The following is a 21,686-nucleotide window of genomic DNA, read 5'->3' as shown; positions in this document are numbered from 1 at the left end:
ACCTCAAATTGTTCCATTTACCTTTAATAGTATCTAGGAAGCAATGTTCACGTGGGTTATCATGGTAAAAGATCACATATGACCTTCAAATTTAGCAGCAGGCAGTCATTATCATCATTTTAGTTGTATGAAGACATAAATACATTGGCAGTCCTAATTCTTGTTATTCTTGATATAAAAGAATGACTCAGATTGATCAAAGAAGAGTTGTCAATTTCTGAACAAGCTGGATGATCAGAGAAAATGAATTCCAAAGAAAAAGGGCAGGAAAATTCACCCATCTGGGGAAAATTCTGTAGTTAAAAATTGTGCCAAGAGAAATATAATAAATCTAAAAAGTAGATAACTTTGCTAAAACTTAATTTTAAAATAGATTTGTCAATATCATCCAGTCTAAGAATTAAGTATATTTTCCCAGATTACCTAATTTTTGATCTGAATAATATCTCAAGCCTATGATTTATTAAAATTTGAAACTCTATCCAGATGAATACAATACTAATATGAGTTATTTTATCACTTTTAATTTCCAGATTATATTTTTTAAAGGGGATGGAATAGTTAGATGGGTAGAACTGAAATGCAAGGACATCTGGGATTTATTATTTCCCTGAATACTCTCCAGTTTGTCACTATAACTCCTTTTGTTGACTTATGATAAATGAAGATGAATTACACATCCTAAGATCTCTGTCTCTTTAAAATTCATGAAGCAGAACAAAACACACACACTTACGCACACACACCACACATACACACACAACGACTCACACAAAGACTTAATGAAGATTCACAATCAATAAGACAATTTTACTTAAAGGGGCAGATATGACGCGATTTCATATTTTTTCACATTAACTTCAGGTTCTATTTTACTGCACAAAAAAAGGGCAACACAATTCACTTAAGCTAACTTTCAAAACTGTATTTCATAAGTCAATCAGAGAAAGACAATTATAAAATTATAATTATATTATGTTTCACACATATGTGGAATTTAAGAAACAGAGGAGCATAGCGGAAGGGAGGGAAAAATAAGATGAAATCAGAGACGGAGACAAACTGTAAAAGACTCTTAACTCTAGGAAACAAACTGAGGGTTGCTGGAGGGGCAAGCGTGGGGGAATGGGGTAACTGGGTGATGAGCATTAAGGAGGGCACGTGATGTAAAGAGCACTGGGTGTTATATGCAATTGATGAATCACTGAAGTCTACCTCTGAAACTAATAATACACTATATGTTAATTAATGGAATTTAAATTAAAAAAACTATCAAAGTTCTAATCCAAAAGGAATAAAAAATTTTGTGTTACTATAGGGGGAAAAAACTGTATTTCAGATGACCATGTATATGTAGGTTTATTTCTGGGCTCTCTATCCTGTTCCATTGATCTATGTGTCTCTTTTTGGGCCAGTACCGTACTGTTTTGGTTCCTACAGCCTTGTAGTTTATCTTGAAATGATTTTTCAAGATAATGATTTTAAAAAATAGAGAAATTATCCTGGTAAGAATTCCAGGGCCAAAAAAAAAAAAGTATATGAATGTTCAGGCTTTAGAGGTTTAGCTACACCTGATTTATAAAAATGTTTATTTAATTTTCTGAACAGACAATACATTTATATGAATGCCCAGGTAAGGTACTAAAAAGAAGTCTTCCCTGACTCCATCTTCCACAGGCCCACTTCCTAAGTTTGTATCCCTCTCAACAGGTAAACATTTCACATATTTATCAGGAACACGTACAGTTACAAATTTAATCTATAAAAAGATTAGAACTTATATGGTATTGCGAGCCTTCTTATGCAAGTACACAGAATGTCTTTTCATTTGATACCTAAATCAACTTTTGTGTTCTTGCACATTTCCTAAGTGTATTCATAAACATTTATTCTTTTTCTATTGTTATGGTGAATAAGTTATTTTATTATACTTTTATATGAATAAAAGTTTTTGATTTCTATATATTAATTTTGTCCTTTACCACCTTAGTGAATTATTTTAACACTTGGAGACTTTTCAGCTAATTCTCTTGGGTTTTCCAGGTAGATTGTTATATGATTCACAAGCAGTTTTATTACCACCTCCTTTCTAATTTTTATAGCTCTAGTTAAGTTCTTTGGCTAATTGCCTTAATGTCTACCTCTAGTACAGTGTTGCACAATGAGAGTAATGTGGGCATCCCTGCCTTGTTCTTGACACTAGTTTTAATTGTACCAGTGTTTCCTTTGTTAAACACAGTTCTGGCTTTTGCATACATAGTTTTCAACTTAATATTATTGAATATTTTATCAAGAATTTATGTTGAATTTTACAAATATCTGTTTAGCATATCAAAAGATGACCTTATAATTTCTCACATTAGATTCTGGGCCCAGATGGCTTCATGGAGGACTTCTAATATACCTTGAAAGAGAATAATTCTAATCTGTTTGTCAATTCCAGAACCTAATGTATGAAAGAGAAACTTCTAAATCATAAAGCAAACATTGACACCAGAATTCCGCAAAAAGATTACACACACACACACACACACACACACACACACACACACATACACTCTATATTGCAGACAAGACTTACTTAGAAAAATGGATGCAATAATTCTACGTCGCAAACAATTCAGCAAGGCATTAACAAATAAGTTATAACCAAATGAGATTTATTAAAGAATGCAATGATAATTTGCTCTAAGAAAATCTATTGCTAAAGTACTTCATATTAATTTATGTAAGGAGAGAAATCCTGTGGTTATCTATATGCTGAAAAGGTAGCCCTTGAATAAATGTCTCTATTGCTTCTAGGAAAATGGTTACTCCGATTTTTAAACAATTTCTTCTGGGATCATTTTAAGTAAATTGTATTTTTCTACAGTATTGTCCATTTCATCCAGGTTTTGAAATATGTTTAGGTTGAACAAAGTAGTCTCTTAGTAGTCTTAATTTTCTTTTTCTGTTTTTTGACCATTATAACCATATAAAATAAGAAATGATATTTTCTCTTTTTTTTTGTTAGTCCAGCTAGCAGTTTATCTTGTTGTTTTATTATAAAAAGCTAGTTTTTTACTGTATTTATTTTTCAAATGATTTCCTTTTCCTAACTCATTAATTCCTGCTTATAAAAGACAACTTTTAAGCCCTCCCTTCTACTTTCTTATAGTCTATTTTGTTTACTGATACAATATTCAATATAAATATCATTCTGAGTACTGCACTAGATAGGCCTTATAAATTACAGTACATATCTTCTTACTATTTTCTAGACAATATGCAGTATTGGTTTATATTTCCTCTTTGGTTTAAGGATTAAGAGAAATGCATTTTACCCCAAAAAGAAAGGTCTTATTTTCTGGACTTCACTGTTCTTGTTTTTGTTTATTTCTAGTTTTGCCGTATTATGAGAAAATGCTTGCTGTACTATTTCCAATTTTTGAAATTTATAGAAATGGTCTTTGCAGTCTAGTACACGGTTGATTTTTGTGAACACTCTATGGGTATGTGCAAAGAAGACATATTCTTTAGAGAGCTCAAAAATGTCAGTTAGATCTTCCTCATTAATTACGTTATTAGGTCTTCCATTCAGGCTCACTTCAAGTCTCAACTTCCTGGACATTTCCTCTGACACAGGTTTTCAAACCATGCACACCCTAAGCCCAGATGGGCTCCTTTCCTCTCTGCTCATTTAGCACCTGCACTTCCTGCTATTTTCACAATTCTTACCCTGTATTATAACTGCTTATCTACTTGTCAACACATTCAAGGTCCTTGAGAACAGGGAGCATGTCTTGTACATTGTTAAATCCTCAGGACCTGACAGCACTTGGCACATAGACGATCCTCAGAATCATTTGTGGAATGAATGGATGAGTATCTCCATAGCTTTCTCTTCTTTAGAATTCCTCTTACAGAAGAAGACTAGGGAGAGGGAGCGAGATACTGGGAAGAAAATATTAAGGATAGATTGAAGGTGTCTGGCAAGTAGATAATATTCTAAATAAGTCCTATGATTCCCATCCAGACATTGGCAGCCTCCAGTGCTGGTACCCAGATGTGGTCTGGGTACACCAAGAGCCCAAGTACATCAGAAAAAATGGCGAAGTGGCCAGTGTTCATCATTTCTACTCTTATTCTGTACCCAGCCCTTGAAGAAGCCACTAATCTCACATGACTGATCTAGTTCCAACATTCAGAAACCTCCTCAGTCCTTTTTATCTCTTCTGCAATGTAAATTCCAGCCAATTAGGCCAGTCTCAGTTAAGTACTGATTATATTAAAGTAATTTGCAATGAGTTGTGACTGACTCTATAACTTAATTTTTCAGGACATATGTTCATCCCCAAATGGGAGCCTGCTAATCCAAATACATCTTGAGTTAGTTGCTGTTTATCTCTTCTGAATAGCACCTTCACCTCCATGCTTAATTATGCTTTCGGAATGCATGGGATCAGCATAGTTTAAAGCAGGCACTCATAGGCAATCTTGCCCTTTTCATTTCCATTCCTCATCTGGAAAATGAGGGAATTCAGTTAGCTCATCTAGAAAGTTGTCTCAGCTCTAAAATTCTATGATTGGTGTTCTGTTATCTAGTCCTTGCAAATTACTCTAAATAACCTCAGTCACCACTGGAGAATTAGTAAAGACAAGAAAGGCAAATATTGAACCTGATCAATCCTCAAATTGGGGGAGGGGATAGTAGTCAGTCTTTGACTATCCACATCACTGAGGCATGACACAAATATCTGAACAGTGAATAACACAAAAATCTGTTATCAATGAGCAAAGACAAATAAAAGAATAAGGAAGAATCTAAGATACAATCTGGGCCAAACCTTTTCCATAGGCATAAAATTCCTGGAAAGATGCATTGTAGGAAGCATTCTGATTAATCAAATATTCCAGTTAATTGCACAATGCCAAAAGACTTAGAGTACAATAAAAATATTCCAAATGTTAAAACTAGAATGAATATGTGATGTCACAGTGGAAATCAGGCTGGACTAAGAATCCTGTTCCAGGCCTGGCTTTGCTCTTAACTGGTTCTTTGACATTAGGGAAATCTCTCAAGCTCTCTGACCTCAGTATCTGCAAAGCTATAGTATGTAGAGAGAGAATGAATTGTATATTGAAACATTTTTGAAAGATCAATGTATACTACACAACATATATAATACTAATTTTTCATGGTGATAATATTCTTCAGAATGTTAGAGAAAACTGGGCAAAATTACACAAACTTTGTATTCTTATAATATTACTCATAAATGCCTTCAATATTACCACCATGAGTCGTAATATTGGATAAGGCTCAACAAAAGTTTATGGAAAAGATTAAATTCAATTATGAATTATAGAAGCATAAATGAATCTCTAAATAGGGTTTGTGCAAATATACAGTTTGCATTCTGTTTATCTAAATTCCACAAGAATAATTTTGCCCAGTTTTCTAAAAATAAACAGTTGGGGATTTAAAGGTAAAACTGGGCCATTTTAGGCCAAAAGGTCATTCTAAAACAAGAATAGTGGCAGGAAAATTAGCCATTCACTGATAGCATTGACTTCAAGATACAGCAGTTGCCCAAAATCTCTTAAGTGCTTCCATCCAGGAAGGAGTCACACGAGACTGACTCCCACATTTAATTTTAATGAAGGTCCTAAATTGGATGAAACTATTAATTAATCTAACTAATTTGCAGTACTCAAGGCACTGACTCTAGTGGCAGGATGGGAGTACCAGAGGTCAGCTCCACCGTGATGATCAGAGTTAACATGTTTGAGCATTTACAAAGTACCAGGCCCAGTTGTAAGCACTACCCCCTTGTTAGTTCATGTATATCTCAATTGTTACAGCAAACCTATGAGATCAGCTCCATTATTGTCCCCATTTCTCAGCTGAGAAATCGAAGGCACAGAGTGATTAAGTTATCTTGCCCAAAGTGTATGTATAGCTAGAAAGAGGCAAGGCCTGATTTGGACCCTCAAAGTCAAAAACTGGTGCAAATGGGCTTTAGCACCATGCCAACATAGCATGGATAGAGTGCATGGCCATCAACTCTTCAACAATTTACAAGGATTTGTTGACTGACTGCTAAAAATATGTAATTCATTTTGGGATCCTATATCTGTATACACGACAACAACAAGAAATTGAGATGCGAATTTAAGTGATTCCAGAAAAAAAAAAAAACCCTTACAATGGGATGTTTGGGTATGAATTATCCAGTTTTACCTTCTATGTTGATCAAACCATAGAGAAAATTTATTAACTCAGACTACCCTGGGTATTTACTTGAATTACAATATATGATTAGTTCAGGAATTCACGACAAAATTTTTTTTCTGTAAAGGGCTAGAGAGTAAATAAATTAGGCATTCTGAGCTGTTAGAGCTCTATTACAATGGTACTCAACTGTACCATTGTAAGTAGTAAATAGAGAGCCACACACAATATGTAAATGAATGGGTATGGCTGCATTCTAATTAAACTTTATTTACAAAGGAAAATAACAGGACAGATTTAACTCATGGGCAGTAGTTGGTGACCCCTGGACTCCAGCACAGGTAAATTGATTTTGAATAGCTATTTTATATATGTTTAAGCAGGGAGCCTGCTTGAATGAATAGATTAAAAATGAATGTGTTATGGTTCTTGTTCTCATATGCTAATTAATTATATCCTTCTGGATACCTTGGCTATTATTTTTAACTAAACTTTCCTCTTTAAAAAGTCCAAAACTAAGCCACAAAATCTTACCAAATTCTGACTTTGTGAGGCCCAAAATAGCCAACTTATCTCCCTTTCCTTCTCTCTTCTCCCTCTTGCTCTCTCCTGAAGACACCATGTATTAGTTAACTATCACCACATAACAAATTACTCCCCCCCAACACACATACACCACCACCACCAAATTTAGTGGCTTAAACAACATTTTAAGCTTTACTTTCTATGGATCAGGAATCCAGGCAAAACAGCTGGGACCTCTGTTTCAGGGTCTCTCAGGAGGCTGAAATCAAGGTGTCAGCCAGGACTGCAGTCTTACATGAAGGCCCAACTAGAGAAGGATCCACTTCCAAGCCAACTCATGTGGTTGCTGGCAGGATTCAGTTCCTTCTGGGTTGTTGGACAGAGGCCTCAGTTCCTCACTGACTGTTGGCTGAGTGCCACCCTCAGTTCCTTGCCAGGAGCCCTGTCCACCAAGGCCAGCACATGAAAGGAGCCAGAGAGAGCATGCCAGCAAGAAAGAAAATACAGGCAAGATGGAAGTCTATCTTTTATAACCTAATAATGAAAGTAACAACCCATCACTTTTGCCATAATGTATTTGTTAGAAGCAAGTTGCTAGGTCCAGTTCACAGTCAAGGGGAGAGGGTTATAATACCAGGAGGCAAGAACCATTGGGAGCTGCTATTAAAACTAAGTCTTCATTGGTCTTTTAATGTAATGTTGTTAACATATTTATTGATGTTAACATTTTTAATTGATGCCCTGTCAACAGGACTAATTTGTACCTTCATAATATGTACATCCTTATAGGGTCAGAATATAGCTGTGACTCAAATCTCCCTAACAAACATCATACCTAACATGGAACAGATTATATTTCTGCAAATAAGGTGTTCTCATTATTTCCCTGACCCCAAGAGGGTTAGTATATGCTGAATAACTCTTGCATATTATTGATAGAAAGTATTAGTTTTTGTTATAGATACACAATTCTAATTTGATCAGTTCAAAACTAGCTGTGTAGAACAAAAAGGGAAGTGATGGGTGTTAAATTATATGGGTAATAGATCCCAAATTGATTTGATACTTCTCCAGATTGGTTTTTGAACCATGTTGACACTCCATTCCTATTGACGATGTACAAACCAGCCAGATATAGGGCTTTTGTCGATAAGAAAGGAATTTTCAGGAGGAGGTGTGGTTAGTTTGTTTGCCATCCTGGTTCTAAATAGTGCCTGATGTGGCAGGCATCATATTTGTGTCAGGTTTCCCTGATCTAGTTTTAGGTTTGGGTCATTTGTTTCAGTAAACCGTGGGCCCTATAACAAGTATTTGGATGCAGATAGTTCATTTGGGAGGTGGTCTCAGGAAGGACAAATGAGAGCGTGGGGAGTGTAAACAAGGAAAGGGAAAAGCCAATAAAGTGTATTAGTGAGTTGGTTATCATGGAGGGCAACTAGAGCTCAGTTCTGCTGGGGATCCTCTGAAAAAACCATACAGGATTTTCACTGGGCTTGTCCCACCAATAATGGGAAATCTGAGGTCTTTATCTACCAACTCAAATCCCATTCCTCCATGGTTGAGAGCTGCCCCTAGGAGTGTTCTAGGCTTCCTTGCATACAAGTAGAAAAAAGTTATTAAAGCACCAGGAAAATCTCTTAGGCAGAAAAGCTGAGAGGTTCAGGGGCTCGAGGTAAGTTGCTGACCATTTACAGGAGAATTTTCCACTGAAATGGCAGGTGAATTTAGTGCATCTGCCACACACGGTCTTAACATGTGTAAATATTTTCCATCAGTGCAATTTGTTTCTAAGCAAGGAAGTCACCATCTTAGGCAAGTTCTGCCTGGCACACGGAAGAGCTCAATGAATATGCATTATTGGATGGGTGACATTGAAGGTGGTAAGAAAGCAGAGCAGAGGGTCAGAAGGCTACCTTGAGACTGGGACTCCATCCTGCTATTGACTTGGTTTCCTCTCTCATCACTCTCTCTTTCCCTTGAGTCCCAGAAGCATAGAATAGCAGAAACCTTAAAGATTTTAACTTTAAGGCATCGTCCAAGCCTTTTCTATTTCTAGAAGGAACCCGAGGCCCAGAAAGGTGAAGTCATGTGATCCAGTTTGCAAAGCCAGCCAGTGGCAAAGCCAAAACCCACATCCTTGGCATCTTCTCATTGTTCTCTCCATCACAGCTCTGTTACCTCCTCTTAGTTTCTATAATCCTACAGGATTGATTGCCAGGGACTGAGATTGATCGTAACTCTCGGAAGCAGATATATACAACTGATATATTAGAAACTGGTGTACTCAGTGAGTTCTACCAAAATCTTTTCACATTTACAATTTATTGTTTTTACTCATCTGTACATTTCCATATTGAAATGTAATAATAATGCTTCCTGATGGTGGGGACTTTATCTTTTTATTTCTTCAAAGAGCTTACCCATCTATTTTTGTCATTTTATTCAAGAGGCTGTAGGATTTCTTTTTTCATTACTGACAGACTCCTGCAGGCTAGTATCTATTGCAAATAAGTATCTAATTATTAGCTGGTGATTTGTGCTTCTGGTTTTAGCGGTGAGGTGAGAGTCATAGAGCTGACTTGCATCAAAATGCTGCTAGGCTACTGGGGCGCCTGGGCGGCTCAGTCGTTAAGCGCCTGCCTTCAGCTCAGGTCATGATCCCAGGGTCCTGGGATTGAGCCCCACGTCGGGCTCCCTGCTCAGCGGGGAGTCTGCTTCTCCCTCTCCCACTCCCCCTGCTTGTGTTCCCTCTCTCGCTGTCTCTCTCTGTCAAAATAAATAAATGAAATCTTAAAAAAAAATGGTGCTAGGCTACAGGAAATAGATACAGTAGAGGCCAGCTCTTTGGTAATTTACAGTAACAAAAATTGAAATCACCAGCCCAGCCAGTGGCTTTTGTATCAGTTAATTCTCAATCCCAGATGGACCTGTAGCTCCTTTTCTTGTTTTCTCCTCCACACGTGTAACCTGGAATTTGATGGGGGCCTGAGATTTTTCCATTTCAGTTTTACTTTGAATGGTATGAAACAGTAGGCAGCTGAATAGCTTCAGGAGCTTTAGATTAGCATGCACCAGGCAGCAGTGCTCAGAGTGTCAAGCCAAGAAGGGAAGGTTTCTGTTAAGGTTCTATCATGGAGACATCCTCACTGGCCTGCGGCCTCCACATGAGCTCACATGCAAGTACAAAGCTGATGTTAAACCGGGACAGAAGCCAGGAGTTGGGTGGTAAACTTCTCAGCTACCACACATTCTGACATTCAATTATCATCTCACACTATGTCCTCAGCTGTGAAATAGTCTTTGTCCCTCTACCAAAAGAATACTTTTCTTTATCCCCAGGATGTAGCATCCCAGTGCTCAGAGGATTCAGGTATATTGTGGGGAAGGTCAGCATGGGGAGAAGTCTCTTATACTCCGAAGTCATGAAAGGATTCTAGGTGTTCTTGAGGAAATGGCTTCTCTATAATTGTGGGTTGAACTGGGTTTCTCAGACTGCCACCATTTTACAGTCCAGAATCACCCATTCCTCACCGCTCTTACCTACTGATCGTCTCAGACGCGGGCATGAATCAGGAGTCTGCCATCATGATTGCTGTGGAACGATGAAAAGCCTACACCTACTCAGCACTGGCATCCTCCCCAGATGCCTACCTTTTCAGAAGGCTGAGAGACTTAGGGGTCCCTTGCCACAGGGTGTCCCTCTGGTGCCTGTAAAAGTGGATTACCATCTAATAGTCCTTGTATATTCTGGGGCTGGCAGTTCTACCCTTCTCTTAACCTCTCCACCCATAAAAACTCACGTAGGTAGTAGGTTTTGGCAAGCTACTTTGAACAGTTTGCTGACCACCATAATGGAGAGAAACTTATTCATCTTTGGAAATAATCCAGCTTTCTAGGCCTGTGTGCCACCCAACAAACGAATTGGTCCCTGCATGTCGTTCAGGTTTGTCCTTATGAAAGTTTTGTGATTTAAGGACTACCATTTTTTCTAGTTGCCTCCTGCAGATACCAGGCTTGGAGGCACTGCCACCCAATGGCTGTTTCTGCAAATAGCACCTTCACGAGAGTGTTGACTCAATATTCTACCCAGACCCCCGCAAGAGCATAAGACGTAAAGAGAAAATGGGGCAGGGGTAGTGACACTGGGATGGGCCAGGTACTCGGTGCTGCCTCCATCCCTCTCTGCCAAGGAAATCTGATTTTCCTGGCATTAAACAGCAGATGTGAGCTCTTTAATTAGGCAATAAAAATGGCAACTTGGCAGTGAAATTATAAAGATAAAATTGTACAACGCCATGAATCTTTGGCACTAGGATTAATTCAACTATCTATATTTTTTCTGATGACATTTTTACAGTGAATGAATGTAGGTAAGAGTCAAAACAGAAAATAAAAACCAGGATTCTCATTTCCTCTATTGTTGATTACCAGCTGTATAAGATTTAGATGTGCATTTGATAAAATTATTTTTCCCCCATAAAATGGGGATGGAGAGAGTGGTGATATATTTCATGGCACTGAATGAAAGACAAGTTCATTGGAGTTGCTAAAGGCTTCTGTTCCATGTAATGAAAGCACAAGTCAGGCTACTGTGACCAACAGGTATCCTTCATTTCAACAGCTGCATTAACAAGGGTTAATTAAAAATTTGCCTTCTAAATTAGGTAAGAAGCAATTGTACTATACATAGGAGAAAAGCTTCTATTCTGGTTTATCAATGGTTTGTATGTATAGTTTGAGAATAAACATTGACTCAGGCAGGTGGGTGTGAGAGACCATTCCACTTAAAGAAAGAAAAATATCTTAGTATTTTGAGATTGCCCTATGAATCCATTTTGTCTTTTTTTCCATTAAAAAATAGGCTCAGTGGGTTAAGCGTCTGACTCTTGATGTCAGCTCAGGTCTTGATCTCAGGGTGAGTTAAGCCCTAAGTTGGGCTGCACACTGGGCATGGAGCCTACTTTAAAAAAAAAAAAATACTACTTGGTCGATCATAGTCATTTGTGATTTTTCTCTACTGTAGAGAACTTCTCTCCATATGTGTTCATAACTTACCCTCCTTGCTTGTCTGCCGGAGGAATGTCACAGCTCTCTGAGGTCAGCCCAGAAGCTGAGAAGGTGGATATATTTTTGCTGACAAATTGTCACAGGCGAGTGACCTGCCCATGAAGGATGGAGAGGGCATCCAAGCTGTAAGGACATTCAGGCAAACCTCCTACAATGATGATTCACTCTTCTGTGCAGAGGATAAACCCTGGGTAGAAAATGGCCCAACCCGTAAACAACCAGCTTCATGACATGGAATATGGTGTAGTTTTTGAATACAAACAAAACAAATTATGGGACTAAAGTAAATAAATTCATGGCTTGATTTTCCCTTTTGAAATGGATCTGAGTAGATGATTAATAAAAAATGTAACTCAAGAAAACTTGCCTAAGTTTTCAAAAAAATGCCAAAACAGTCTTGAAAAGAACAGTGATGCAAAATATCTCTAAGAAATGTCAACATGATGCCAAAACAACTGAGCAATGAGCTAAACTCTACCATCTAACTGATGTGTTTGAATACCAGACCAACATTTATTTAGTGCCACAAAAATCTAATCCATTTGGCTGGCTCTACTTTCTTACCAGATAGGTGTGCAAACTACATAAATTGTAAAGTCATGAAAATAATAAGTATGCTTCTCTCCCTTAATGCAAATAAATAAAAAGTAATCTGGATATCATCATCTATAAAGACCAAAGCGAATTTTTTCCTTTTAGTTTTTGTTGTTCTCATTTTTGTTTTGGTAGCTGATCCTTCATCTAAAGCATTGATTGTGAAAGGAATCTGAAATTATATATGGCTTGGATAACTTGCCAATCAACAGAAACTATGGTGCACTTATGGTATGCTCAAAGACTTGTCCTTGGTGGCATAGATACAAAAGACATTACTGGGTCTTTATCCAGTATCCAGTATCATATACTTTACTTGGGTGGATAAAACATGCATACATGAAGCAAAGACTAAACTGTATGATCCTAACTGTAAGTGTAATACAAATCCTAAAGATGGGCAAGACCACCGTGGACTAGAATGGGCAGAGAAAGCATCACTCTGGAGATGGAGTTTGAGCTACTCCTTGAGGAATTCTCTGGAAATAAACAGGTAGAGGAAAGGCAGGAAGAGTTTCTATGCTGGCAGCAATATATAGGCCAGATTTTCTCAACCTTAACACTATTAACATTTGGAGCCGGGGAATTCTAGGTCATGGGGAGGGTGTTATGCCTTGTTGGGCATTTATAGCAGTATCCTTGGCCTCTAGCCACTAGAAGCCAGTGGCAAAACCCCACCTTCCAGTTGGGACAACCAAAAACATCTTCAGGAATTGCCAAATGTCTTCTCAGAACATCGTCCCCAGTGGAGACCCACTGGACTAGGTATAGATGCCTGGGCTTGGGGAGTTTTTGCTTTCTCCATCTCACAGTTTATCAACCTCAGAATTATTGACATTTTGGGTTGGATAATTCTTCATTGTGAGGGTTGTTCTGTGCATTATAGGATAGTTAGCAGCATCCCTGATCTCAACATCCCAGACACCAGTAGCACCTCCCTCCCCCTGGTTGGGAAAACCCACTGTGTGTGTGTGTGACACAGACATTGCCACATGTCCCCTGGGGTGCAAAATCACACCCATTTATGAACCACTGGAGTTCTCAGTAGGACTGGACTTGGCCCCCTCAGGGATAAACAGAATTGCTTAAACAAAGTACAAGTTTCATGTTAGGAAAGAGCGGAAGAAGATTGATTAACTAGGGTGGATACATGCAGTGAAAGATCTTGGATACTAGAGCCTACAATAGGCAGCCTTGGCAGAGGGAGAAGCAAACTTCCCGAGGAGCAGGGAGCCCGATGTGGGCCTCGATCCCAGGACCCTGGGATCATGACCTGAGCTGAAGGCAGATGCTTAACGACTGAGCCACCCAGGTGCCCCAGCCTTGGCAGTTCTTAAGCAGATGTGTTGCAAAATGTAATTGGCATTTTAAATTTAATCTCACAGAAACAAAAGGATAAAGTGCCATGGAGAAGAACTGAATACAGGGAGCAGGGGGCTCGGTCAGGAAGTCATAATAACCAGGTTTCAGTACAGATGGCCAGGGTTGTAGTGACATCTTTAAAATGGAGAGAAAAGAGTAAACCCAAGGGTGCTCTGCAGAAAGAAATGTTGAGTTTTGGGGCACCTGGGTGGCTCAGTCGGTTAAGCAACTGCCTCTGGCTCGGGTCATGATCCCAGGGTCCTGGAATTGAGCCCCACATCAGGCTCTCCACTCAGCGGCAAGTCTGCTTCTCCCTCTCCAGAGCTCTGTGATCTCTCGCTTTCACTGTCTCTCAAATAAATAAAATCTTTAAAAAAATAGAAAAAGAAATGTTGAGTTTTCACAACAGATTGAATAATAGAGATAAAGGTGAGTAAAGAACCAATGGTGAAACTACATTTGCTAGTGGAAAGAAAGATTAAAATCAAATGATAGGGAAGGAGGGGCATTTAATGAGTTTGATTTTGCAAATAGTAACTGCAGGCATTTTAGAATTAGCACAGGAATGAGAGGTGAGAAGTCACTACTGAATGATGAATTTGCAAGTGTTGAAAACCCAAAATTCTGAAATCTCTGTGGCCTAATATAATGAAAGTTTCTCATTCAAAAAAATGCCAGAGTGGGTGGCCCTGGGTCTTCTAGGGATCCAGGCTTCTTCCATCTCTGGGCACTGCCATCTGAAATGAGTGACATCCAAGGTGGTTGCAGAAGGGTTGAATCATAAGGATCTCATGGGAGATTTTAGAGGCCCTGAACTGCATATAGCACTTCTGCCCACATTGCATGGGGGATCCAACTAAAGTGGCAAATTTATCTTACTGGTGGTCCAGGAAAAGGAAGTGGGATTCATGAGAACTTGGCCAATCTCTGCTATAGGACGGACACAGACATGGGCACACACACACACACACACACACACACACACGAACAAGAAGAAAACTATAGGAGTGGATGGATTCATTGAGGACATGAAGACAGAAGGAAAAATCAAAGAGGTAGAGCTCAAGGAACACAAATTACAAATAGAAGAAGATCCAGCAAAGGATTCAGAGATGTTGTTAGAATGCTCGGAAGAGAACAGGCCTCGTGTAGAGTTGAAAGTGGCAAGAGGAAGGAAGGCAAATTTCGGTAAGGAGGGAAAATGTCTGCTTTTGCTAAGACTCTGGCTTTTGAAGACAAAAAACACCAGGATAATTAGAAAAGGTCTTACACATCTATACCCACCTCAAAACCACATTAGCTTATTTTTAAGAGCAGTCCGACACCCAAACCCCTTGGCCTGGCCTTCAGTGTGCTGGCCCAGCCTATCTGTTCACACTCCACCATGCACTTCCCAGGTACCTAGCATATCCTGGTTACGAGGCTGTTCGCGATCCCTGAGCCAACCTACTCTCCCATCTTCATGGCTTTGCTTCTATAGCTGTTTCCACCCACCAAAGTCCCAGCTTTCCACAAACCCTGAGTCAAATGTCACATCACTGAAGAATGAAGCCTTTTCTGATCTTCCCTGTCAACATCAACCTCCCCATATTCCAACAGCCTTTTGGTTTTTCTTCTACCTTGACACAGGGGACCATCTACTGTGTATCAGTTATATGTTCACTTGACTTTGTCCCTCAGTAGACCAGGAGTTTCTCAAGCATCAGGCAGTGCTACTGTGATGTATAACCCCGGGACAAACCAGACAACGCTACAGTCTAGGTCAGGGGATAGCAGATGTTTTCTGTAAAGGACCTCATAGTAAGTATTTGAGGTTTTTGCAGGCCATATGGGCTCTGTCACAACTATTCAACTGTGCCATTTTAGTGTAAAAGCAGCCATAGACAATATGTAAATGAAGGAGTATGGCTGTGTCCCAATAAAACTTTATTTCTAAAACATGTGGTGGGCCAAATTTGATCCGTAAGCCCTGATTTGCTTCTCTGTGATGTATGGGAATGTCACTTTCTGGAGCACAGTGTGAACGGGGTCCTCTGAAGTATAATCTGGAAAGTATCAATGTGCATCTTAGTTATCCTTGTATTTTTTGCCCTACCTCCCACCACCACCTAGTACAGTGCCTTCCACACAGTAGGCCCTCAATGTTTATTTTCCTGAATTAAATATGCCTGGAAAGATACCAACTCAGTGAGTCATAATAGCATTTTGAGAGCTTAATTACCTTTGAAAACTATTTTTTGCAAGACTGTAGTAAAGTAGTTCAGGAAGCAATCATGTAAGCCCAAGAATCATAAAAAGAATGTGACAGGGGAAGATGTGAGCTAACAACATCTAGGGATTAGCAGCCAAAGAGAGGGAATCTGACATCAGAGCTGGGTAAAAGCAACAAAAAGGCATTTCAATCCTCAGAGACTAGCACCAAGGGACATCACATCACATGTAATAGTTGTCTCACAACACCCTCTAAATCCGTGTGAATAATGCATTTAATGCCAGCACTTCAGTGCTGGAAAGATGTTCATAATTTGGAGGAAACTCAGAGACCAACCAAAATGATTAAGAGACTGAAAGGACTCATTTATGAGCAGTTATAAGAGAAGCCAAATACGTGCTTGGCCTGCTGATGACCAGAACGAGATGGGGGAAAGGTTTACAAATTACTAAATGCTATAAACACCAGGAAGGGGAGGAATGATGGTCAGTTCTATTGGACTTAGCTTGTGGTATGGACATATCTCAGGCACTGACAAATTCCTCTCATTATTGGGTCTTAAAACATTTACGGGCCTTCTGAATAATATATAACTGGGAATGCTGTGATTGGTAATGTTCTATTATTACAGGAGAACAGGATTGCTCCACAAGAGCAACTATAAGACAAATTACAGTGGAACAGGATTGCTCCAGAAGAGCAAACACAAGACAAATGATTGCTTATTAAGGGAAGAAACATTCCAGGCATGCTAAGGGTGCTGAGAGAATTAAAATGCACTAACAGTCCACTCCTAGAAGTATCAAATACATGCAACTGTGAGTAATGTTACATAGCGTAGAATTGTTGAAATTTAATACAAAGATGGAAAGATGGCCTGATATTTCCATCATTCCTTCTGTCATTCAATCACTGATTTATCCATCCATCCATCCCACATATCCAATGCTTACTATTTCCTAGGTCCTGTGCTGGTGATACAGAGATTAATAATACAGAGCCTGTCCAAAAAAAAAAAAAAAAAAAAAAAAAAAACTGCTTATAGTCTAGTGGTGGGATCAGGGAAGTTCATGGAGTAAGAACGGACAAGTTCAATAGAGAATGATGAGAGAGCAAAGAAAAGTGGCTCCTAACCCAGAAGGCAGAAAGCAGGAAGGTTGGGGAGGCCTCCCAGGTGAGCCGACATCTGAGTCAAGTCCTGAAGGATTCTGAGGAGTCTGTGAATCAGAAAGAATGAGAATAAGCATCCCAGGTAGGAAGGGTGATCTATTCAAAGTGCTGGAGATGACAAAGTACTGGACCACATTGTCACAACATATGTGGGACTGACGAGTAGATCAGGTTGACCGAGACGAACAGTATAAAGCAGGTGGTAACCTTAAAAATAAGAATTGGAATATATTAGGATCATGGGTGATTTTTTTTTTATTTTCCTTGATCTTTCTCTCTCTTCCAAAATTTCTCCATTAACAAAATCACACCCTTATGTAGACGAATAATTGCAAACATTTATATAGCACTTATTCTGTGCCAGACACTATTCTAAGCACTTTGCATATATTAAGTGATCTTCGCCACGTAACTCTGAGATAGGTATTATTGTCCCTATTACACAGACAAGGATGGGAGGCAGAAAGAGGTTTAACTATTTGGCAAAATGATAGAGTTAGTCAGGAACAGGGCGCTCTTTTCTGCTTGGGGCATCTCACTCTGGAGCCTCTGCTTTTTCATCCACTGTGTTGCTCTTAACTTTCTCAGTCAGAAGCTGGTTTTCCTATAATTTATTCCCATAATCCCACTCTAAAAACTGATCTGACAAATAATTAGAGATACAGCCAAATATTTTAGGGGAAGGATGTTCATAGCCCCAAAGTTTATAGTAGCGAACAATAGAACTTCAAATCACCTAGATGCCCTGTAATACAAAATGATTCATCGTGGTCTGGACCATTATGCAAGCATGATTTAGAAGACAGTTAAATGATGTAAGAAATGTTCACTCTAAAGATCAAAGAGAAATGTAAGATACAAACTGTATAATCCTAGTAGCATGTTTGTGTGTGTGTGTGTGTGTAAATCCACCAGTCAGACTGGAATCCAATTCCAATCTTAGCTCTGTCATTTAGCTAGCTCTGTGACCTTGAGTAATAATTTAACCCTTCTCCAGTTTCCTCATCAGAAAATGGGGGTAATACAGTTGTTGTGATGGTTAGAAAATGCACGTAAAATACTTATGGTACTGGCTGGTAAACACTCAGTGTCTGATATCAAAATAATTGGAAACCCTATTTAAAAGTTAGAGCTAGGGGCGCCTGGGTGGCTCAGCTGGCTAAGCATCTTGATTGTGGCTCAGGTCATGATCTCAGGGTCATGGGATTGAGCCCCACATCGGACTCCACACTCAGGGGAGAGTGTACTAGAGATTCTCTCTCTCCCTCTCCCTCTGCCCACCCCCAACGCATGCTCTCGCGCTTGCTCTCTCTCACATAAATAAGTCTTTAAAAAAAAGTTACAGTGAGGTGCCTGGGTGGCTCAGTCGGTTAAGTGTCTGACTCTTGATTTTGGCTCAGGTCATGATCTCAGGGTCCTGGGATCGAGCCCCGCAGGCTCCCCCTCAGCAGGAAGTCTGCTTTTCTCCCTGTCCCTCTGCCCCTCCATTGCTGGTGTGCTCTCCCTCTCCCTCCCTCTCTCTCTCTCAAATAAATAGATAAATCCTTTTATTAAAACTTAGAGTTAGATAGTACACACTCAGCCAGCAGTTTGATAAGTATCTTTTGTAGTCTGGGGTCCAGTAGGTTACAACACCATCTAGTTATTTTAAAAAAAATAAGTGGGAATGAGATGAGATGAGGGGCACTTTCCATTGCAAGTAAAAACTATTTGCTTTCAGAATCTGATTTCTCAAATTTTAAGGGATACTGAACACTCAGCCAACCATTGAAGTGTTAAAAATTTCCTTTTTAACCAGATCCCTTCCCAAGACCGAGCCCTGATGTTTTACCTAGGTTGAATATTTTTGAATTGTGATAATTTAAAACCATTTAGAAATGTGTTTTAATTGTCAGGATCAAGAGATTGATGGAAATTACAAATGGGTTTTTGAAGGGTCCAAAGCCACACATAGATAGCTTCTTTCTCATCCAAGGTTTTGGAATGATCTTAATTATACTAGTTTTTAAATATTAAGAAAAAATGGAAGGAAATAAGCAGCTTCAAAATTTTGTTTTTTCTTTTCTTTTTTTTTTTTTTTCCATTAAGGAAATTCTCGTAGTCATCTTTGGAGCTGGTCTCAGGGACGAGGCTACTTGAGCAGATGGGCTTATACTGAGAGAGACAGAACAAAAGGCCTGGGGCAAAGGGCATGTCATTTTCACTGCTCAGCCCGAGTCTGCAAAGTGGAAAGGAAAATGCTTAAGCTCTCTCTTAAGGAAAGGAGAGAAAATCCTTGATGAAGGAAAATGAGGTGTTCTGCTTCTCACAACACGAGGAACCCGATTTCTCCATGAGTTTTCACAGTGCCCCCCTCCTCTGTCTCTCTCTCTCTCTCTCTCTCTTTCAGGTCTCCTACGTGAAAGCGATTGACATCTGGATGGCGGTGTGCCTTCTGTTTGTGTTTGCTGCCTTACTCGAGTACGCGGCCGTGAACTTTGTCTCCAGACAACACAAGGAGCTCCTGCGGCTCCGGAGAAGACAGAAGAGACAGAATAAGGTACAGTTGACCCTCAGCGCAGACAAAGTCGGGTAGAGCTTGAGGTAGTTACCCAGGCAGTGCAATTCAGAAAATAGAATACATAATGAGCAAGAGGCTAAGGTTAATTTTGGTCCTGAGGTGTCCTACTAGACTGAATTAGTGCTCAGGTCAGTCCTTTAAAATTGGGGCAGGGTTGTCGCATTTAGCAAATAAAAGCACAAGGCATGCAGTTAAACTTGAAGTTTAAATCAACAAACAGCATTTGGTATAAAGATGTCCCAAGTATTGCATGGGAGATACTTATATTAATGAATTATTTGTTGATCTGAAATTAAGATTTAACTGGGAGCCCTGTGTTTTATCGGGCAACTCTAATTGGAGATCTATACTCAATTTGACAAAATTGCTTTAAAATCCTGTTGTTTTGAACATTAATAATTTGCGTGTATGTGACTTTGTGTACATAGCTACCTCGACTTTCTCATCAATTGCTCTGGTTTTATGTAAATAAGGTCCCTACCCAGGTTGGTCACAACTTGATAAATCCAATCAAACTGATCTCATTGTCTCAACTTAAACTTTAATGCATAAACCCAAATTCTACACCATCCAGAGGTTTGAGGTTTCAGACAGATGCTCAAAATCAGTAGCTCCGTGGTTCCTAAACTTGCCTACCCCTTAGAATAGCCTGCAGATCTTTCAAAATCCCAAACCTTGGCCACACCCCACAGCAATTAAATCCCAGTCTTGGGATGGGGCACAGTAGTGAGGATTTCTAAAGCTCCCCCCAGGGAATTTCAGCATGTGTACACGTTGGAAAAGCACTATTCTGGCTTATGATCCAATTTCATATGCGACACCAGGAGGCTTGCCCTTGTTTTCAGTTTCAGATTGTGGGAGAGAAACATGCCCTTTGATATGGAGGATCCTAGTGCCAGTCGCTAGAGGACTGAAGTTAAAATGTTACATACAGGAAATGACAGATACTTTTCAAAATCTGCTCCCCTAAAATGTAAGAAATTAAACTTGCTATTAAAGCCATAGTTATATACTACTCTGTTGGAAGAAAGCCAAAAATGTTTCACTGTCAATCTTAATGCTTCCAAATACCTAGATGCAAAGCTAAACATTTATTGTGATTTGGATATTGGTTACGTTGAGGAGCTCGTATGCATATGAGCTCACAGAGTCCTGACCTCATCTACCAAAATGTTTCCTGCACATACTCTAGACTGGTATCTGGCTGATTGCCCTGTTTTTCTTCTCTACCTCTTAGGAATATTTTGCCCTATCATAGCCTATGGAAACACACATTCTCTTTGCTGTATACTGTTGAGTATCAAGCCTTTCTCAACTTTCTCCTCCTTGCCTCCTTGTTGATGATAACGATTTCTTCATCCTCAGCCACAGGAATCTGCACAAATGGCACCTGTGCCACCCAGGAAATTACGGGAATGTGAGGTTATTCCAGCACATAAACTGTATTCCCAGAATTCCCTGGCTTAGCATAGTAGATGGCCACTGACTGCATACTCTCCTAGACCAGAAATGGAAAACGAGTTTCATTTTGCTTCCCAATTCTGAATAATTGGGAGGACTTCCTTGGAATGCTATGTGGAAGATTCTTAGGCTGTATCTGTATCTTATCATAAGAGTCACATGGAGTGCTTGTTAAAAGTAGTTTCTTGTACAGATTCCTAAACCTATGAATCAGAGTCTGCAAGGGGAGGTCGCTGAGAATTTCACAAGAGTCCCAACTGAGTCATATTTTAAGTCTGCAGAAACCTGGGCAATACTAGAGCAGGCAGGAGGAAAGAAGATGAGGTTGGAGGAATAGGTGATTTCAGATTCATACAGGACTTTGCAGGTCAGTATAAAGGAATGGATTTCATTCCAACTGACTGGAATCCACAAATTAGTTTCAACACAGCAAATACCAGGGTATCAAGTGATGGTCCATGGGGTCAAGCATAGCAGCAGCAGATAAGTTAGGAGGCTATTGTAGAAATCTTCCAACCCAG

The 21,686-nt window shown here is 39.4% G+C and overlaps 1 protein-coding gene across 2 annotated transcripts in view; it reads left to right on the top strand.

Annotated features, from left to right (window-relative positions):
- GLRA2 (glycine receptor alpha 2) overlaps nucleotides 1-21,686 on the top strand; it is a 167,906-nt gene that overhangs the window by 112,139 nt on the left and 34,081 nt on the right. For both annotated transcript variants that reach the window (XM_028115068.2, XM_028115067.2), the window contains exon 8: nucleotides 19,534-19,683. In XM_028115068.2, coding sequence (XP_027970869.1) covers nucleotides 19,534-19,683 — 150 coding nt within the window. The remainder of the gene's footprint in view (nucleotides 1-19,533; nucleotides 19,684-21,686) is intronic.

Source organism: Eumetopias jubatus, unplaced genomic scaffold, assembly GCF_037043125.1.
Source record: "Eumetopias jubatus isolate StellerSeaLion01/CBP00866 unplaced genomic scaffold, mEumJub1_p1.0 scaffold_11, whole genome shotgun sequence".
In the NCBI taxonomy this organism is placed as follows: Eukaryota; Metazoa; Chordata; class Mammalia; order Carnivora; family Otariidae; genus Eumetopias; species Eumetopias jubatus.
The sequence above is the reverse complement of the archived record's forward strand: the minus strand, read 5'-3'. Positions and strand labels throughout refer to the sequence as shown.